This window comes from Ischnura elegans, chromosome 10 (assembly GCF_921293095.1).
Source record: "Ischnura elegans chromosome 10, ioIscEleg1.1, whole genome shotgun sequence".
In the NCBI taxonomy this organism is placed as follows: Eukaryota; Metazoa; Arthropoda; class Insecta; order Odonata; family Coenagrionidae; genus Ischnura; species Ischnura elegans.
Genome location: NC_060255.1, coordinates 90,785,576 through 90,804,236, shown reverse-complemented (window position 1 = coordinate 90,804,236; position 18,661 = coordinate 90,785,576). Strand labels below are relative to the sequence as shown.

At 40.1% G+C, this 18,661-nt stretch overlaps 1 protein-coding gene across 1 annotated transcript; it reads left to right on the top strand.

The window, feature by feature from the left end:
- Positions 1-2,547: 2,547 nt before the first annotated feature.
- Positions 2,548-11,856, top strand: LOC124166882 (flocculation protein FLO11-like). The gene is made up of 3 exons (XM_046544593.1): positions 2,548-3,900; positions 7,535-8,138; positions 11,220-11,856. Exons 1-3 carry the CDS (start codon positions 3,415-3,417, stop codon positions 11,738-11,740), a joined length of 1,611 nt encoding a protein of 536 aa, XP_046400549.1. The 5' UTR covers positions 2,548-3,414; the 3' UTR covers positions 11,741-11,856.
- Positions 11,857-18,661: the final 6,805 nt, after the last annotated feature.

Genomic DNA, 18,661 nt, shown 5'->3' with positions numbered 1-18,661 from the left:
TCAGAATTGGTACATTCATATAAGAAAAGAAATAAATAAATAGAATTTCAGACAAATGCATCCTGTGCATATCGCCAATGGCATGAAAAAAATCAGCAAAACAATATTTTCACCAAAATAAAAAAATCACACTTTGATATAACAGGCTAGTTACGATAATCTAAGGTGATAATTCATTATGACAGTAGTTTCAAACAAACAGTTTTTCACTAAAAAGAAAACAAAACATTATGATAATACTGTGTAAATCATTTAACCCACTTCTAAATTCAGTTAACCATTTATTTACATGTGCATCAATAAAAATAATAATAATTAGACTATAAATTAATATAAACAAGAGGAATTCGACTTGAAGTTAACGGGGCATTTTTCAGAAACTTAAATGTGCTATGTTTAAATTTATTGATGTTTGTAATGCTTGTTATTTGGGCTGGAAGAGTTCCATATTCGTGAGGCGGTCACTATGAACGATTTATTCATATGAGGCGTGCGATATTTTGGGATATGAAGATCAATGGTGTGTTTTCGTGTGGGTATGTTGTGTACTTCAGTTTTTCTTATGAATTTCTGATACAGGAAGGGCGGGTAACTGGTAGTTATGAACACTAAAGGCTAAATTTATTATCAGAAGGGTGCGACGCTCCTTACAATTAAGTCAGTTAAGGCGGTCCACAAAAGCAAAATGCAAAAAAGCAAATGTCTAAATGTATGAACGCATGACTGCTCACGAAAATGCACCGTGTAAGCACCCCACTTGCGCGAATGCATGCACAGAAAATAGAACCTGTTCTCATTTGGTTCATGCATTCGTACATTTTCCGTTCCGGTCCACAAAAGTCATTCCCGCAAACAGACATTAACTCGTACATGTTAATGTACCGTGTAACCAGGCCTTAACAGCATGTATGGGATGGTCCGCTATATTCATAGGTACATTGCCTTCTTAAATAAGATAATTAGTCCCATAGCTTTTGTGTCACATATAGCGTACATGTCGCGTAGCTCATGGTCGTGGAAGTAAACTCTGCAGATGGTGTTGTGCATGCTGATAGTTGTATCTTGGCAGTGGCGCCGACTCCATGGGGCCTGAGGGGGCCCGAGCCCCCTCAAAAATTCGTTATGGGTGTGAGGAAAAAATGTGTCAGGCTTGTCGATTTTCTCCGGAGTGTCCAGATATCGAGCTTCGAGTTATCAGTGTTTTAGTGTTGATCATATGACTCTTCTAAAAGCTTAAAAAACTTAAAACTCACTACTTATAAAATTTCCCGGGGAAAGATCCCCGGTTTGAGCCCCCCCAATATTTTTTGTAAGTCGGCATCCCTGCATCTTGGTGATGGGTCAGTCCCTGTCAAACTCCTGTTGATGGTTAGCAGGGTAATATGTGGAAGTTTGAGTAGTTTAGTATAGTTGTTGTTTATTATTATTTAGTTATGTTGTTTATTATTGTTTAGTATATATGTAGTAGTTTTTGAGCGTAGCTGGTCCTTGTTATCTCTTCAGATCTAGGCATTGACCCATCCCACATAGCGGGAACTCGGACTTTAGCAAAAAAAACGCAGTATCTTCTATGTCGAAATCATTCGTATCAGTTAAACCCCGCCTCGCCTCCCGTATTTTGAGAGCCGAATCTACGCTCTAAGAGCTTATATCCTCCACGGCGGCAGTTTCGCTTGCCATTCATCTCGCTTTACTTCGTTTACTAAAAAAAACTCGAAAAAAACTACTAATGCTCTCCAAACCCAATCGTCATGAGCATTAGATCGCATGAGCTATGAATTTTATTAGAAGGATCAGTAAAAACAAATAGTGGCGTTGTGTAAGGCGATTGGATCAAATTATACTAACCGGAAGGAAGCAAAAATTGACTTTACATTTCTTACTAAATTACTTAACTTCATTTTTAACTCGTTTTAATAGATGCATTTTTCATGGAATTGATGATAAAAAATAATTGTATTCGGTAGAGAAATGCCAGTCTTATTGGAACGCAATTTTCTGATAACAGTAATCGAATTTTACTTCATCATTCGCATTTTTAGAATAGTAATAATTCCTTTTGGATCAATTCCTCTTTTTGGAATTTCGTTCTCATTTCCATGGCTGCATTTTAATTCAAGATTTATTATTTTAGTGATGAATTGAGTTTTTGGAGCTAATTTTTTTTCATATTAGAAATGTATTCTTTAGTAGAACACCATATTTTGCGGGAGAGAGATGATATACACATTTGACTCCTGTTCCCGGCGACAGAAACTTATACTATGCCACTGGTGTAAAGCAAACACTGGGTATATACATATATGGCTTCCTCCTGCCTGCATGAGCCAATGACTAGTATCCTTCTCTTTTGAGCGTAGCTGGTCCTTGTTATATCTTCAGATCTAGGCATTGACCCATCCCACATAGCGGGAATTCGGACTTTTGCAAAAAAAAACGCAGCGTCTTCTATGTCGAAATCATTCGTATCAGTTAAACCCCGCCTCGCCTCCCGTATTTTGAGAACCGAATCAACGTTCAAAGAGCGTATATCCTCCACGGCGACAGTTTCGTTTGCCATTCATCTCGCTTTTTTCATGAGGAAGTGCTTGGTTGTGCTTAGTGTGTTTTTTGCGTTTTTTTCTCACTTTTTGTGAGTCGCTGCAAAAGTTCTGACCACCCTACCGGAACCGAAAGAACTACCTGGCCATTTATCTGAGGGCCAGCTTCACGAGTGCCCCGACAAATCAACCATTTCACCCGTACCGAGCGAACTTGTGAATAATTTCCAGTTGAAACTGTTATCAAGCGAGGTGTTGCAAGTTATGTGACTGACGAACTCCTTGGCGCCTGCATCCGGTAAACTTGAGAGTGAGTCAGGTTGGTGTCGGGATACATAGGAGCCCGGTCTCAAGAAAAAGTGTGGAAATCAACTTTTCGGAAAATAATTATCTCGTTTTTTTCCCTTATCTTTGTGTTACCTTGCACAGGGCTTATTTTCATAATTCCCACGTAAATTTTTGTCCCAATATGCCGAATTCTGTCACTCAAGGTTTGAGTTACGAGCAGAAATCGAAAAATAAGAACTGAAAATAATGGATATGACAATGAGCTCAAATTGAAAATATCTCGCTTGTTGAAGATCGACATTACCTCTCCGTAATGGTCTCTTAAAATTATCGTGGTTACACGCTATTTTGTTAGATGAGCGTCGTCAAATACTTATGGTACAGGGATTCTACATTAAGTGCTCCATTCGTTTAATTTATTGCTAATTATTGCTATTTATCTCGCCAATTTTGAGCTGAGAAAATATCATGGATTAAAATGGATTGAGCCATTTCTAAGCCCTAATCGTAGGACAGCCAGATCCACCTATGCTCTGCTATGGCTGAGTGATTGAACTATTGATTCTTCCAACATTTGAACGCATCTATGTCCTCGCAGTTTAGCTTCAGGGACATGACCTACGCGTTTATTGCAGTCCACACCAGTGCACGCCTTGCTTTGTGCGTGTTTCTCCTCCTCGCCTGCAGTCTGCGAAGTGTTTTTTCCCGTTCATCCCCGGGTCTGATTGACTTCGAGAACGGCAAGACTTGCTTGAATGATTGCGGAGGCGGTGCCTGGAAGTTGGTGGATGATAGCTATCTGAAGGCGATTGGTGTCAAACCAAACGGAAATTCCAAAGGATACATCATACTGGATCCGGAGCGTCATAGAGCCTGTGGTGTGGCCAATAAGGTCTTCGTAAGCGGTGATGTTGTGGTGAGGATGAAGATGTTTCTGAATGGGACACACACGGCTACGGATTCCGTTTCTGTTTCCTTTGGGGACATTACCGCGATGTTTCAGAAGACGTCCCTGGATTGGAGAGATCAAATAGTAAACACTGGACAACAAGCTTCAGTAGGCCTCTATAATGTGAGTAAGATGTCGTTCTGGCATACATTTAGCAAAATATTTTCATAAAAATGCTGTGTTGGTGATTCGATTTATTGCGAGCTTATGCCCCCTGGCCTTTGAGGTTGCTTCCGTGGTTTCAACTCTTCGAATTATGTACCTCAAAGGTAGTAAACCGCCAATGGGTATCTACTCTCCAAATTAGCGCTTGAAAGTTTGAGGTTTACGAGGGTAGCCTTTTAAGTGTCGGGAATGAAGAATACTAGAAGAGGTACGATAACGCAATTTTTAAAATTTTTTTTCAAAGTTTTCCTGCCCCAAAGTACTCTCTCCACGACAGTCAATGCACTTATGCATTCGATGGAACCTGTCGTTATAGCATTTATTCCATTCCGAAGTAGGGGTAGTCGCAATGGCTGTTTTGTAGGCATCAACCGCTTCTTCAGACGTCTGGAATGCTTTCCTCTTAGCAGATTCTGGGGAATGTGAAAAAATCATCGGGGCTTAAGTCCGGGCTGTATGGAGGATGATCAAGAATTACGACGTTTTGCTGTTCCAAAAACGACTTTGTGACTCGAGCGGTGTGTGAGCTTGCAATGCCATGATGGAGCGTAATGCTTCGATTTGGGTCGGATCTTCGGACTCGGATCTTTCCGAAGCTCGGCGATCACTTCCGGCAAGCAAATGGTCGTATACCATTGAAAATTAACTGTTCTTTGATTTTCAAGAGCAATCGTCGCCAGGGGCGCAGCTAAGAATTAAGGTTAGGGGGGTTTTAGGTGCAACTAATACTTTGGGGTGTGGGGGTATTGCATACCCGCCAGGATTAAAATTTTAAGATTAATGGTTCAAAATGACTGGTTTTACCGCTTTATGAGAGATATTTGATTAATCCTAACACTATTCTATAAGTAATACTAATCCATTTAGTAAAATAGATAAAACTTAAAACTTCTCTGAGCTATTGGGGGGGGGGGGTTTATCCCCCAAAACACCCCCTCGCTGCACCACTGATTGTCGCTACATGCCTTGATTTGGCTACGAACGATTCAGAATTTCTTTTTTCCACGGTCAATAAGATATTATAAAGGCAGCGTTAGAACTCATAAATAGACTAGATGACTTGTGGTGTAACCTACTAAATTATGTAGAACTTAATATTTCAGAAATTTATTTTTATTCTAACAGCATATGATAGTATAATTTGTTAGCATGCGTGACGTTTTTTGGACTGTGTGGTGTGCATGTGGGAGACCAGTTGCATGCTATATGCTGGTGATTGATCACTCCCTGCCAAACACCCTAGAGGTGGCTCGCAGGATATTTTGTAGATGCAGACCGTATTAATTTTTAGTGAACCAAAATTAAACAACGCGGCCAAAACCCGAATGCGATACGGTTGTAAAATAACTGCGGAAGCTTCCATGTCATGTAGAAGTTATTATCTAAGCAAAAAAGTGTGATTCAGATACCCCGAAAAAAAATCAAAACAGACTTGATATCGAGGGTCATAGCAATCAACAAATAGACAATCACACACACCTATGACATACTTAGAGGTTACTTGCACGAGCGTTACTGAAACCGAGATCTCCGGCTTCGGCAGGCGATGGTTTAATACCGAGACCGGCGCACAGTGGGGCCAAATCCATAAAAGGTGGCCATAATTAGAAAAATAAAAGTTCGGGGTTATGATTTCTTTATACATGGTTGGGAAGATACTTATTTGAGCTGCTGAGAAATAAGTTCGTGAAGCAGGTAAGTGTGCACCTCTTCGTAAAAATCACTTTCAAAGTGACATGTGCGCTGCAGGGATACATAGCCTCCCTCTCGCTTCGAAATACCCTCATCTTCTAGACTCCTCCTCAGCTACCCAATGGGCTAAATTTAAAATTTAAAAAATAGAATCAACGCAACAATGTGCATAGATAAAAAATGTTGCTTTACCATAGCATTGAAACAATATTAAAATTATTATTAACATAAATATTAAATTGCACAACTTTTATTCAAAAATAAAAATACGAACATCATTAAGTTATATAGCAGTGCTCTGTAGTGCTCTTAAATAGTTATATTATTGTAGCCACAACTCTCGGCTATCAAAACAAAAAAAATTAACCGCCCCAACCCGCCCCTTCGTGAATTAATGAAGAAATACGTAAGTAACCTCCAACCGTATGGACGCCGAAGCGCGCTGCTCGTTGACACGTTGCATGCAAGAGGGAGCACTTACTTTATAATCGGCGTAACAAAATGAGTTATTTTGCAATAAATTGCCGCAACAAAGACTCAAGACAAAGTATGTACAAAGTTAATGCTATAATATCTCGTCCGGTAAAGAATGATATCCCTAATGTAGTTTAACCACGTTGCATGCATGGATTCGTAATTTCGAATGCTGCTTTGCAAGTGGCTTTCAGAATGTAAGTTAAAACCTGGCAGATCTACAATACAAACGCTAAAAAATGGGTGGAGGAGCCGAAGAAGGACTTAAAAAGGAGCTTAGTTTAAACCGGCCAAAGTAGGTGAAGGATGAGGAAGATACTATACTAGTCCGTGCAGGAGATACTATACTAGTAAGACACAGGCACGTAGCCGTAAAGTTGCTTCTTGGAAGGTTTGGTGTTGCGCGGGTTGCATACATGGATTTTTTCCCTTTACTTGCATCTGTACCTCAGTAAAAATTAAATCATTCTGAATGGACAGTACAAAATGTGTAACATTTGCCGTTACATTATTTCATTTGCAAATTTTGTTCGACGAATGAGACAAAAAGAGGTTATCTCGTAGCTAAGAAAGTTGACGTAAGGGATAAAAACTGACGTTATTATCTTCTCCAGAGGCCACAAGTAAATCAAAACAAGTAGCAGATTCAAGACAAAAAAATGGCTGCTCTCCAGTGTTACTCTAAGATATTACAGCATTAGAATTACTTTAGTAACACTCCGACCCCTCAACATCCTGTAGATAAATAGAAACTGTTATTAAATAAATGTAATTAAAATTTTCTTCGAAAAAGATAAAGCGAAAAAATATGTTTTTACATTTCACCTGAATATTTTATGAAAAGGACTTAGTCAAAATAATCATGATAGTTTTATTTATATTAACTTCAATTATCATATTTAACTGAAGTTTTAATCATAGGGGTAGATGAAATTGAAGAATCCAATATTGGGTAACAGTTTAATCGGATATGAGGGCAAATGATCCTTAGCTTATGAGGAAAAGATTGCTTTCATTGCTTTGTTTCGCGAGGGTACATCCAATTATCATTTTCATCACACCTAAGTCATCAGTAAATTGTGGACGAAGTAATTTCTTGACATAAAATGTCCTCATTCAGCTTGTGGACTCCAACATTTCTCGAAATTTATATGATTAAGCTACACTCTACCATGCATACTCAAATATTTTTCATGATTTGACCGTTTAAGTTACCTCATCTTACTATCGGAATGTTTAAAATTAGTCTTCATTCCTCTGGCAACCTCTAAGCAGTCTCATAGAAAAGTGATTCTTAATATTATTGTACATTTAATAGGTATTTAGCGTATCATCCCCAAATGGACATTTTAAAAAATTATTGCCAAAAGTACTGCGTTGTGTGACAAGACAATACGATCATGCAGCATTTTCTCTCGTCTTCCAGGTTCAGCTGAAGGGTGCCTCTGCTGATGGTAGTATTTTAATTATTGACGAGTTTGAAATAAATCCTGTCACAGATTCAGGAACTTCTACCACATCGACGACATCAATCGAAACCACAGCATCATCCGTGGTATCAATGGGGACAACCACATCACCTGTGAAATCTACTTCGCTGGAGACGACAAAATTGACAGAAGCATCGACAACGACGGAGACATCGACAATGACGGCGGCAGCGACATCGCCCACGACAGCGACAACTACGGAGGCCGCGACATCGCCTGGGACAGCAGCGACAACGACGGAGGCAGCGACATCGCCTGGGACAGCAGCGACAACGACGGAGGCAGCGACATTGCCCGGGACAGCGACAACTACGGAAGCCGCGACATCGCCTGGGACAGCAGCGACAACGACGGAGGCAGCGACATCTCCCGGGGCAGCGAAAACGACTGAAGCAGCGACATCTCCCGCGACAGCGACAACGACGGAGGCAGCGACATTGCCCGGGACAGCGACAACTACGAAGGCAGCGACATCGCCTGGGACAGCGATATCGCCATCGCCAAGTGCCTTTTCGCCGGAGGAACTCAGCACGAACGAAGGTGATACGATTCGTATGAACTTCACCCAAGGCACTGACAAACTATGTGAATGTGTCGTGAAAATTTTCAAAAAATTTCTCTTCCACATGCACGTGAACAATCTCCGTTTTAGAGCATAGACCAAGAAACGCACTCATAAGGGCGACCGCGTACCTTGCTCCGCCTTTTTCAATACCTTATTTTTTCATTCGGAATGGCGAACACATATCTGTACTGATAGTGGTTCCATTTTATGGGCCTTGGTTTGGCTGTAATTAATTTATTTTCACGCGGTACTTTTAACAAGCCTTATAAAATTCCAAAATAGCACACTTCGCTAAAGGAATTTTAGTTGTAGTCCTGGTTAGCGTCGTCGACTCTCACCCAAGAGGCCAAGATTTGGGACTTCGTCACGGCAATATATTTTGTAATCTTCATTTTGTGCTATTTAGGAGTAATATTAGGCATGTTAAAAGTATCGCATGAAAATTAATTAATTACAGCCAAACTGATGTCCATTCAATGGAACCACTAGCAGTTCCGAGATGTATTCGCAATTCCGAGTGCCATCAAAAATACGGTATTGAAAAAGACCGAGCAATGTACGCGGTCTCCCCTTGTCAGTTAAAGAGACTGATGCCAACATGTAAACGATTGAAATTGCTTAGGCGATCTTAAATTTTAATCCTAAAATATGAAGGCAGATAGCTTACTATTCCTGATAAAACTTAAAGAATTCAATCGCTTCACTATCAAATTTATTTATGGTGAAACACCTTAACGCGTCAATTTGTTTAATTTAAGAATTCTAGCGGTTAAGGTAGGTTTCATGGATTACTTAAGAGGCGTTCTGCCAGCCTCCTCTTCCACTATGTACTTACTCTTCGATTCGCGATGTGGCTTACGCCCTTTCATTCTATTTAAAAACCCTATTGCCTTCTTTCCCTCGTTTTCCTAACATTCTACCCTTTAACACGTTTTCAACATCCCATCACCGCTAAGTACTCGCTTTATCAATACCTCCTGTCTCTTTCGCATCTCATCAAGAAGCTGCCTCTCTTCACCCACCATGTCCAGCATTTTTTCGTTCCTCTTCCTTTCCGTCCACTATATCCTCTCCATTCTTCCCCACACCCACATTTCTAACGCCTCCAGTCTTTTCTCCACCTCCTTTCTAAGTATCCATATTTCCGCACCGTAAAGCGCTACGCTTTAGATCATACTCTCAACTAGTCTTTTCTTAACTCTTAACCGGTGACGTGCGGTCTGAGAGACCGTTGCGTTTCTAAAATTATGAATATTTTCAAAATTGCTATTTCAAACTATCTAATATCCTCTTGAGCGTCTTAATGTTGAATGATAAGGACATAGATTCTTAAAATATAACGTTCCTATTGTTTATTTCTGAAAATTTATCACTGAATTTTAGTAGCGGTCTGTGAGACCTCACGTCACTAAATTGGAAAAACCGATAAACGTAATGCTGGTGGAAATGAATAAAAAAGTTGTTAAAAATAATTACTAGTGATTTTTCAGGAATAATAATAATGAATAATTTGTAAGGAAGCATTTTTAGTTGCATAACGTGGATAGCTAAGTGCTTAATTTAAAAAAGTACGATAGTAAAAATAATAATTCAACTGTTTTTGATATCAGTTTTATGATCCTGTTTCAAGTAACAATTTTTTATGAACATTTTGGTTCCTATTGGGAATGCATAATATTAAATATAAGTTTTATAATAGTTGAGAAGTCAAAGAAACATTAAACGAAGCATTAAAAGTGACTTTGCAACGTTTTATGAATTTTTGTTCTATTAAGGCCTCCCAGACCGCACGTCACTGGTTAAGGGTCAAAACCCTGACACAACGATCCTCTCGTGAGCTCCTTCCTGTTTATGAACGCCTCCTTTGATAACGCAGTTATCTTCCTGATATCCTTACTGCTGTATTCGGTTTCCTCCAATGTGCTGCCCAAATTGCTCTTCCTGCTCGATTTTTTCCTCACTAAATTTTATCTAGAGTTTCGCATTCCTATCTCGCGATGGATTGCAAAACCGCATAACCTTGGTCTCATTGTGATTAATCCTCATCCGATACTCCTCGCAGCGCTTGTCTAGCGCTTCCTCTAGAGCTTTCACCCCCTCGGTGTCTGGCTAATCAACGCCTGATCATCCACGAACCTCACTTACTTTAACAGCATTCCCCCACTTTTATTGTACCTTCCAACCCATTGCACGCCTCTGAAAATGCTCGAATATTGGAACCAATATTGCCTTTTAAATGATCGAATATCCTGCGCTTTAAATTTGCTTTTCATTATACGGCGAGGCAATCATATGAGATCGGCAGTCTTTAAGTAGGGTTCCCACTCAACCGAGAAAACCTTAAAACCGTGAATAAGCAGTGAATTTCGTCTACCGTGAAAAAAAAACCTGGAAAAAGCCGTGAATTTCGTCACAAAGCCTTAAAAATCTCTCAAACTTGTTAGTAGAACTACAATTGACGGATCAAAAGAAAAAAAAGATATTTCAATCATGTTTCAAGGCCTAGCCACATACAGACACTGTTCACACATTGATCTCCACACGTATATTCGATGTGCAATTATTGGTCCTTGTGTCATGACGACATACTTGAGCCTGTGATTGGGAGAGCGGTAAACAAAGTGTTCATTAACCCTGGAGAAAAATGATACACTTCTTCACTTCCATACCACACTGCTCCCTCCATTTTGCCACTCACAACCTTAAATTTTGATATCGATAAGTAGGTGACGTCATGAAAAATAGCACTTTCATTTCTGCGTTTGAATTCACGGCGTCTGTCGCGGTTAAGAAATTTTTAGTTAACGTGCGAACGGTGATTGTGACGTCATCAATATTTCTGCCTAAAATGGCTTATCAACAGACCGTGAATTTGACGATGTTTAGACCGTGAAAACCTGGAAAAAACCGTGAATTTTATAATTTAGTTAGAGTGGGAACCCTGTTAAAAATATATTACGCGTTATAGAACGACTTCAACCTTTGAAATGTTACTTCGGCAATGCGAGTCTAAAGATAATAATATGCTTTTCACGTTTTATTTCCGTCTTCTTCAGTTGGCCCTTCGTCTTCTATGCCCGAATGCGAAGACTACCCTGGCTGCACCAGCTTATCACCTTCGACTCCGCGGCTTCCAGCACCCTCCGAGAAAATCGAGTTAAAGAATGTGTGGACTGTGATTATAGTATCGAGCTGCGGGAGCCTGTTTCTTCTGACGACGTTTCTGTGTGTCACCCATAAGTGTTTGCGAAAGTTTTCGAACGGTTTGAGACGTCAAGGTGTTGATGATGTCGATTCGGCGAGAGAAAGTCCACGTACTGTTCTGCCTCGAGCAAAGTTGAAATCTCTCAGTGACTTTTCAACGATCGATTTGCGCGCTAATGGATCAAGTGAAATTCTTCCGCCTTGCGGTGAGCGTCCTTTCGGGAACTATAATAATTTCCTTGTGCTACTTTTTGGCAGCGGAATATCTGGTCCAAGCATTAAAAGCCTTGGCAGTAAGAGTTCTGCAGGAGACGCCATCTCAGTATCTGGCTCCTTGGACGAAAGTACTTCCACCCTGAAATATCGCCCTTAAGAATGTTCCAAGTCTTACCCAGCATCTTTGAGCTGGGCTCTGGATTTTTATTTATCTCTGTAGACAGACATCGATGCCTGAGTTCTAACTACACGTATCTCAAAAATAGCAACTTTTCAGGACAGCAAAAAAAACGATTGATTTATTTTAATTGCACACTGTATTTAAAACAAAAAGGTCATAAAACTGAAAAAAAAGAATTCATTTGCAAATTAAGAGTTGTTATTGGCTTGTATTTTATTTTTTAATATTATTACACTTTGTTTAAGATACCTGTCTCAAAACCGGTTTGAATCTGAAATACGTGTTGTTAGAACTTATCCATCGAAATGGGAACAATACATTTCAATAGTAATTATTAGAAAAATGATTCTGAACTTTTATTTGACGAAATAAAACATTTTCCAGAAAAATGAGTTTACAACTCAAACCCCAACTGGTATTTCGGAATACGTTAAACCCTCTTAAAGTCGGCCTCTGGTGGTTCCAGGAAAAATGGCCATATAAAGAGGTGGCCGCGCAATAGCGGATTTTGTGGTAGATTAGAAAATACTAATGAGCATTTATAGATTAGTGTGTAATCTCATTTTAACAGCTATAGATTGCGTAATTTGTATTTACTTTCTTAAGATATTGGTGATTGTACTTCGTTCTGATTAACTACGTTGTCCTTCCATTAAATTACAGGGTCTTTCAAAATGAAGAGCAGGGTTTTAGTCTTTAATAATTTTTATTACACGTATAGATACATCAAATGAAGGAGCAACTCAAACAGTTTTGTTTTTTTTTGGCAAAATGCGCAGTGCACCCAATGTTTCCACCGCAAACCGTTAAAAAGCGATAGTGGCAAAGGTGGCGACTAGTGATTAGAAGGCTTTTTGTGTTTTTTCAGTTTTGCAAAGACGGAATATGCAATCACTGTGCAACATTCGTTTCGTATGAAGTTCGGTTTGTATCCTTACGGTGATAATAACGTCCGTGTCTCCACAGAAGATGAGTGCTGAAACTAATATGTCGATGTATTTAAACTTTTATCGGGATTTCACGCGGGTATGATTTTATAAGAGCGCCGACGTTTCGAGTACCGACTCGTTATCCATTCTCACGGCTACTTAGCCGGTAGAACGCTTCTTACATTCTCAGTAGCCGTGAAAATGGTAAACGAGTCGGTACCCGAAACGTCGGCGCTCTTACAAAAACTTTCCCTCGCGGAATCCCGAGAAAAGTTTAAATATTCTGTTCGACGGGAAAGCGTAAAATCTTGCATTATGTATCGATGGCTTAGTTCTAACGACACGCTTTTCAAAATTTGGCCGTTCTGAGTCAATACTGTTAATAAAAAATAAAATTCATTCAAAAACAACTCTTCGTTTGCAAATGTATGCTTCTTTTTTTCTTCTTTTGTGTATTTTTTGTTTTTAATTTCAATTACAATTATATACAATATAAAAAAATCGTTTCTTCGCACCTGAAAAGTTGCCGTTTTTGAGATACGTGTTGTTAGAACATAACCATCGGTATGTGGCTCTGAGCTAAAATTTCAAAAAGTTCAGGCCGGATCAAAATCGTCCAAACCTCACGCTTATTTTCCATTTAACACACCCAGGTGCCGCACTATTTTTCTTGAACGTAGCCCATGACTCAAGGGTAATAGAATTTTATGCTAAGTGTTTCCTACATCAATTTATTTATAATATTTGCTGTTGTTAGTTCCGGCCGGGGAAAATATCTTGGATATATTAGGGATTAGGCCACTTTTAATTGTAAGCCCTTATCGTGGAACAGACATATCCACGTATGTGCCGATCGAAAATATCCTGCATTTGTGATGGATTGTACCACTTGTAATTGCAAGTCCTTATCATGGAACGTACAAATCCACGTATATCCCGCGGGATAATGTCCTGAATTTATTATGAATTGAGCCACTTATAATTGTTAGCCCTTATCTTGAAACAGACAGATCCACGTATGTCCCGAGCGAAAATATCCTGCATTTCTGATCGATTGATCCACCTGTAATTTCAAGTCCTTATCGTGGAACGTAAAAATCCACGGATTTCCCGCGGGATTATATACTGGATTTATTATGAATCGAGCCACTTCTAATAGCCCTTATCGCGAAACGGGCATATCCACGTATGTTCAGCGGCGGCAGAGTGGTTGAACATCTGTTCTTCCAACACTTAACGAACAAATTATCGTATCCCGTTCGTCTTCGAACGAGATATTAGCGACAATACGAACGTCTCTCGAATGGAAGGATCTGGTGCCGGAAATAAAAGGAGTCACTCTGAATAAAAATCAGTGACTTTATTCCCTTTTCTTATGAACAAATATGTCCCCAGCCTCCTGGCCGGTCCAGCTCAGCCAGTCGCCACGCCACAACTCAGCCCCAAGCCAAGCTAGGCATACCCTTTTAAACTTCCCCCACGGGAAGGTCCAAAAAAACCCTCTTATCTACCCCTGGACCGACATCCGCCGATCACGAGCGGGTCCTCTCGTAGACTTGCACTTTGGACTAGCAAGCCTACGTGCCGACTCACGCGTAGCAATGGCTGCTGGATGGTACACCTCCCTCCTTAGAAAGAGAGAAACACGACAAGTTGTTTCTCTCGAACCCATAATATGTAAAATAACTACAAGTACACCATACACCACAAATTATACCCTTTTTAAAAAATGCGTAAAAGAACAATGACCAATAATATAAAGGTCCTTTAGAAGTTTGGATTACATCACAATTTTTAACAATGCAAAAACACTTTGGCAACTAATTGTCTTTCTAAACATTTCACTACCAATAGTTTGAATTGCTTAATTACCACTATTATTTATAAGGCATCAGATAGCAATCTGGTGTTTATCTCTTATTAAGAGAGGGCTCTCCTGACTCATAACCTTGCAGTTTTAATTCCTTTTTGACTCAGGTTCATCATTTCGGCACTTTCACCACTAACACAGTCTTTAGCCCTATTTGAGGTTGTGATATGTTCCACTGACCCTCGAATGTTACTCACAATCTTGGGTTTGAAAATTATGCACAAGTCCTTGCAACTTTCACCTCTTCGTCCTCTTGCGTTTGGACAACATTTTTTCATGCAACATTTACATAAACAGCAATACACAGTTAAGCAAAATATGAATCCCAAACACAGATAGCTCAGTACTGACATATTTAAGTGATGTTTACGTTACTTCTTTCACGACTCTCATTCTCAATTATTTTTTCAAGGTCCCTTACTTTAGTACTAGCATAGTCTAAATCATCCACATGTTGTACCAAATTAATAAGGGGCAGGGGCGCCGACTTATAAAAAATATTGGGGGGGCCCATATCAGGGGTCTTGCTCCGGGAAGAGGTTAAATTCAAATTGTCTCGCAGCACCGAAACACTATCATGATTCACACCACTTGTTTTCAGTAAACCTTCATAGACTTATAATTATTTGTTTTAACACATTGTTGAATATATTTTAAAAGGTAACTATCGTCTAACATGGGAAATAAAAATTATCAATATATTTTTGTGATTCCACAAAGCATAATATAACTTAATTATTTCCTTGAATCATTGAGGGGGCTCGGCCCCCCCCAAACGAATCTTTGAGGGGGCTCGGGCCCCCTCAGGCCCCATGGAGTCGGCGCCACTGATAAGGGGCAAATGATCATGTATTTTATCCAAAGAATACCCGTGCTCTGGATTACAGCAATCAAATGTTAAGGAGAGTGGGGGAATGAAATCGTTCTTAGTGCGATTCATTGTAGCTATCATTTCTCCTTGAAGGACAGTCCCCGTCCCATAAGCCTTGCAGTATTGAAGAAAAGTTAACCTTCCCGTTCCGTTCACCACCACGTCATACGGATCTTGTTGATTGCACAATATAGTCACACTCTCCGGCTTTGGAGCCGTGTACAACCACTCATTTGCGTCTACTTGTACCCATAAAGTTTGGTTTAACCCAACAAGTCGACGCTCACAAAGAGAAGGAATCTCATTAATAAACTGCATCATTTTAGCTTCGCAATCTTCGTGAAGCTGTAATAATTGCAATGGATATAATTGCTTGCAAACTCTCCAATTTGTTGCAACTTTCTTGCACCTAGAGAATTCCTCCCTTGAAAACTTAACATAATATCTATTCATTTTATCAATTAACAAATATTCCTTCTGGGGCTTGATATAAATAAACTTATTAGAAGTTCCATTTACCAAAGTGGGTAAGGGTAAAACACGATATACATTAAATCTCAATGAATTGCAAAGAGGTAAATACAGCACATACCCTAAAACTTCCTTAGACAAAAATACATCTAAAGTTAACAATTTTAACATAGCGTTACTCTAAGCCACACTTGGCGGGAAGGGAAGGGACAGTTCCTTGGGCAACTTCGTCTCTTCCTTCTTGAACACACTGAAGATCTCTCCTGGACTAACTATCTGTGGCTGTAACACTCCTCGTCGCGCGTTGATTATAGCGTCCAGTATAATCTCGTAATTACGGGTCACTTCCTCTATTACAAACGCAAGTTCTCTCACATGTTCCTGACCCGTTAGTGCCAGCTTTAAGTAGTTAGTCTCGTTTATTAATTCTCCAGTCGCTTCATTCACGTATCCCTTCAGCTCGTTCAAACCTTTCGATAACCTTTCTTCATTGGTCTGCACGTCTGCAAGTGTGCTATTCACAGCGCCTATAGTCGCCTTGATTAGGGTCACATGTTGCTGTGCAATAGTCAGAAATTTTGACTGATCCTTCTCTAATTGACTAATTTTGTCCATATAATATGATGCATCAGTCTCATCTAAGGTGCCAAATAATACCTTACTGACTTCACTCAAAATTGAAGAATCCTCTCCTTTTTCTCGCATTGCTCCCAGCTAACTGCGAAATCAACCCCTTTAGTCTATCTGCATTTAACACTTTTATCTTTTTCCAGCGTCGACATAGTCCTAGAGTTCGTCCATATTTCTCTAGGAGATAATCTGCTGTCATCGTCCCTTCCACTACGCATAAAAAACAGGAAGGGTATAGCGGTAATCTCCTCTTGCCCTGCGAAGAGTTAGAAGAACAACTTCAGACGATTAGAATGAACCTTAACCTCCTTTCCTTTCGCCTTTTTTATGATCACAGTTACTCCGTCAACACCTACTACCGAGAAGGGTCCTACCCATTGAGAGGAAAGCTTCTTCGACCGCCCCCTCCTCACCGTCTCGTCGAACAGTAAGACTTTATCACCCTCCAAAAACAGTTGAGGATTGGAATTCTTATCATACTCCGTCTTGTTCTTCTCCTTCGCTTCCATCAATAATTTTCTGGCCTTAGAATGACTTTCCTGCATTCTCGATTTCAACTCCTTCACGATCTTGGATCTGGATCTTCTCAAATCATCCTGGAACGTCAAGAGATACTTGTTTTCTTGCGACGTCACTGGAAATGGCCCCACTATATCCAAATTACATTTTTCGAAGACTGTCTCTGGCGTTTGAGTAATTATCATTGGAATCGTGGTTTTTGGTTTAGTAAGTTTATTCTTTTGGCACTTATCGCACAAGCGTATGTATTTCTCCACATCGCTCTTCATCCCTGGCCACTTATGATACAATTTCACTCTTTCATAGGTTCGATTCATTCCTTGGTGGCCGCCCACGGGTGAATCATGTATTTCTCGCAGAATTTCTTCCTTCCTCTCCTTGCTGATCTGCTCACGAGTCTCGACCTCCGATGACTCGTTCTCTGAGGCTTCTATCGCCCATATGCGACTTAGTGCATCCGCATTTGAGTTCAGCTTCCCTTTCTTGTATATGATTTCATAATCATACTCCTCCATCTTAATTCGCCATCGCATTAACCTCGAACTTGGATCCTTCACATTAAAAATCCAAGTCAACGGCTTGTGATCAGTTATTATTGTAAACTTTCTGCCGTATAAGTATGGCGGAAAGTATTGTGTTCCCCAAACAATAGCTAGTAACTCCTTCTCAATGGTGGAGTAGTTTTTCTCTGCCTTGTTTAATGCTCTTGATGCATATGCAATCGGCAGGTCTTTTCCCGGCGTACCTTGTGATAAAATGGCTCCTAATGCCTTATTGCTGGCATCCGTAGTCAAGAGGAAAGGGCGAGAGAAATCCGGATACTGCAATATCGGCTCCGTCATCAAAATTTCCTTTAAATTCTGGAAAGCTTCTTCTTGCTCCCCTTCCCACTCGAACTCCGCGTTCTTTTTCAGCAACTCATGCAAAGGCCTCGCAATTTGACTGAAATTGTGGATGAATCGCCTGTAGTAACCGGCTGATCCCAGGAAACTCTGCAGCTGCTTAGTATTTTTCGGCCGTGGAAACTTATTAATCATTTCCACCTTTCCTGGATCGGGTTTCACGCTCTCTTCCGAAATTACGTGCCCCAGATAATTAACTTCAGTTCTTAAAAACTCACATTTCTCAGGCTGCAATTTAAGTCCATATTCCCTCAATCTCCCAAAGACTTCTTTTAACCTGTCATTATGGGAGTGAAAATCATTGCCAAAGATCACAATATCGTCCAAATACACGAAGCATCGTAAGCCTTGCAAGCCACTTAGGACGGTGTTCATTAATCTTTGAAAAGTAGCAGGCGCTCCCTTTAATCCGAACGGCATCCTCTTAAACTGATAGTGACCTTGAAACGTACTGAAAGCCGTCTTGTGTTGATCATCTTTTGCCATAGGGATTTGGTGGTAACCACTAGCAAGGTCCAATGTACTAAAATACCTGGCCTTTCCCAATGGATCCAATATTTCCGTAATGAGGGGCAACGGAAATGCATCTCCCACCGTCACATCATTTAATTTGCGGTAATCCACCACAATTCTCCATTTCTGCTTGCCGGAGGCATCCTCCTTCTTAGGAATTACCAGAATAGGTGAATTCCAGGCGCTCTTACT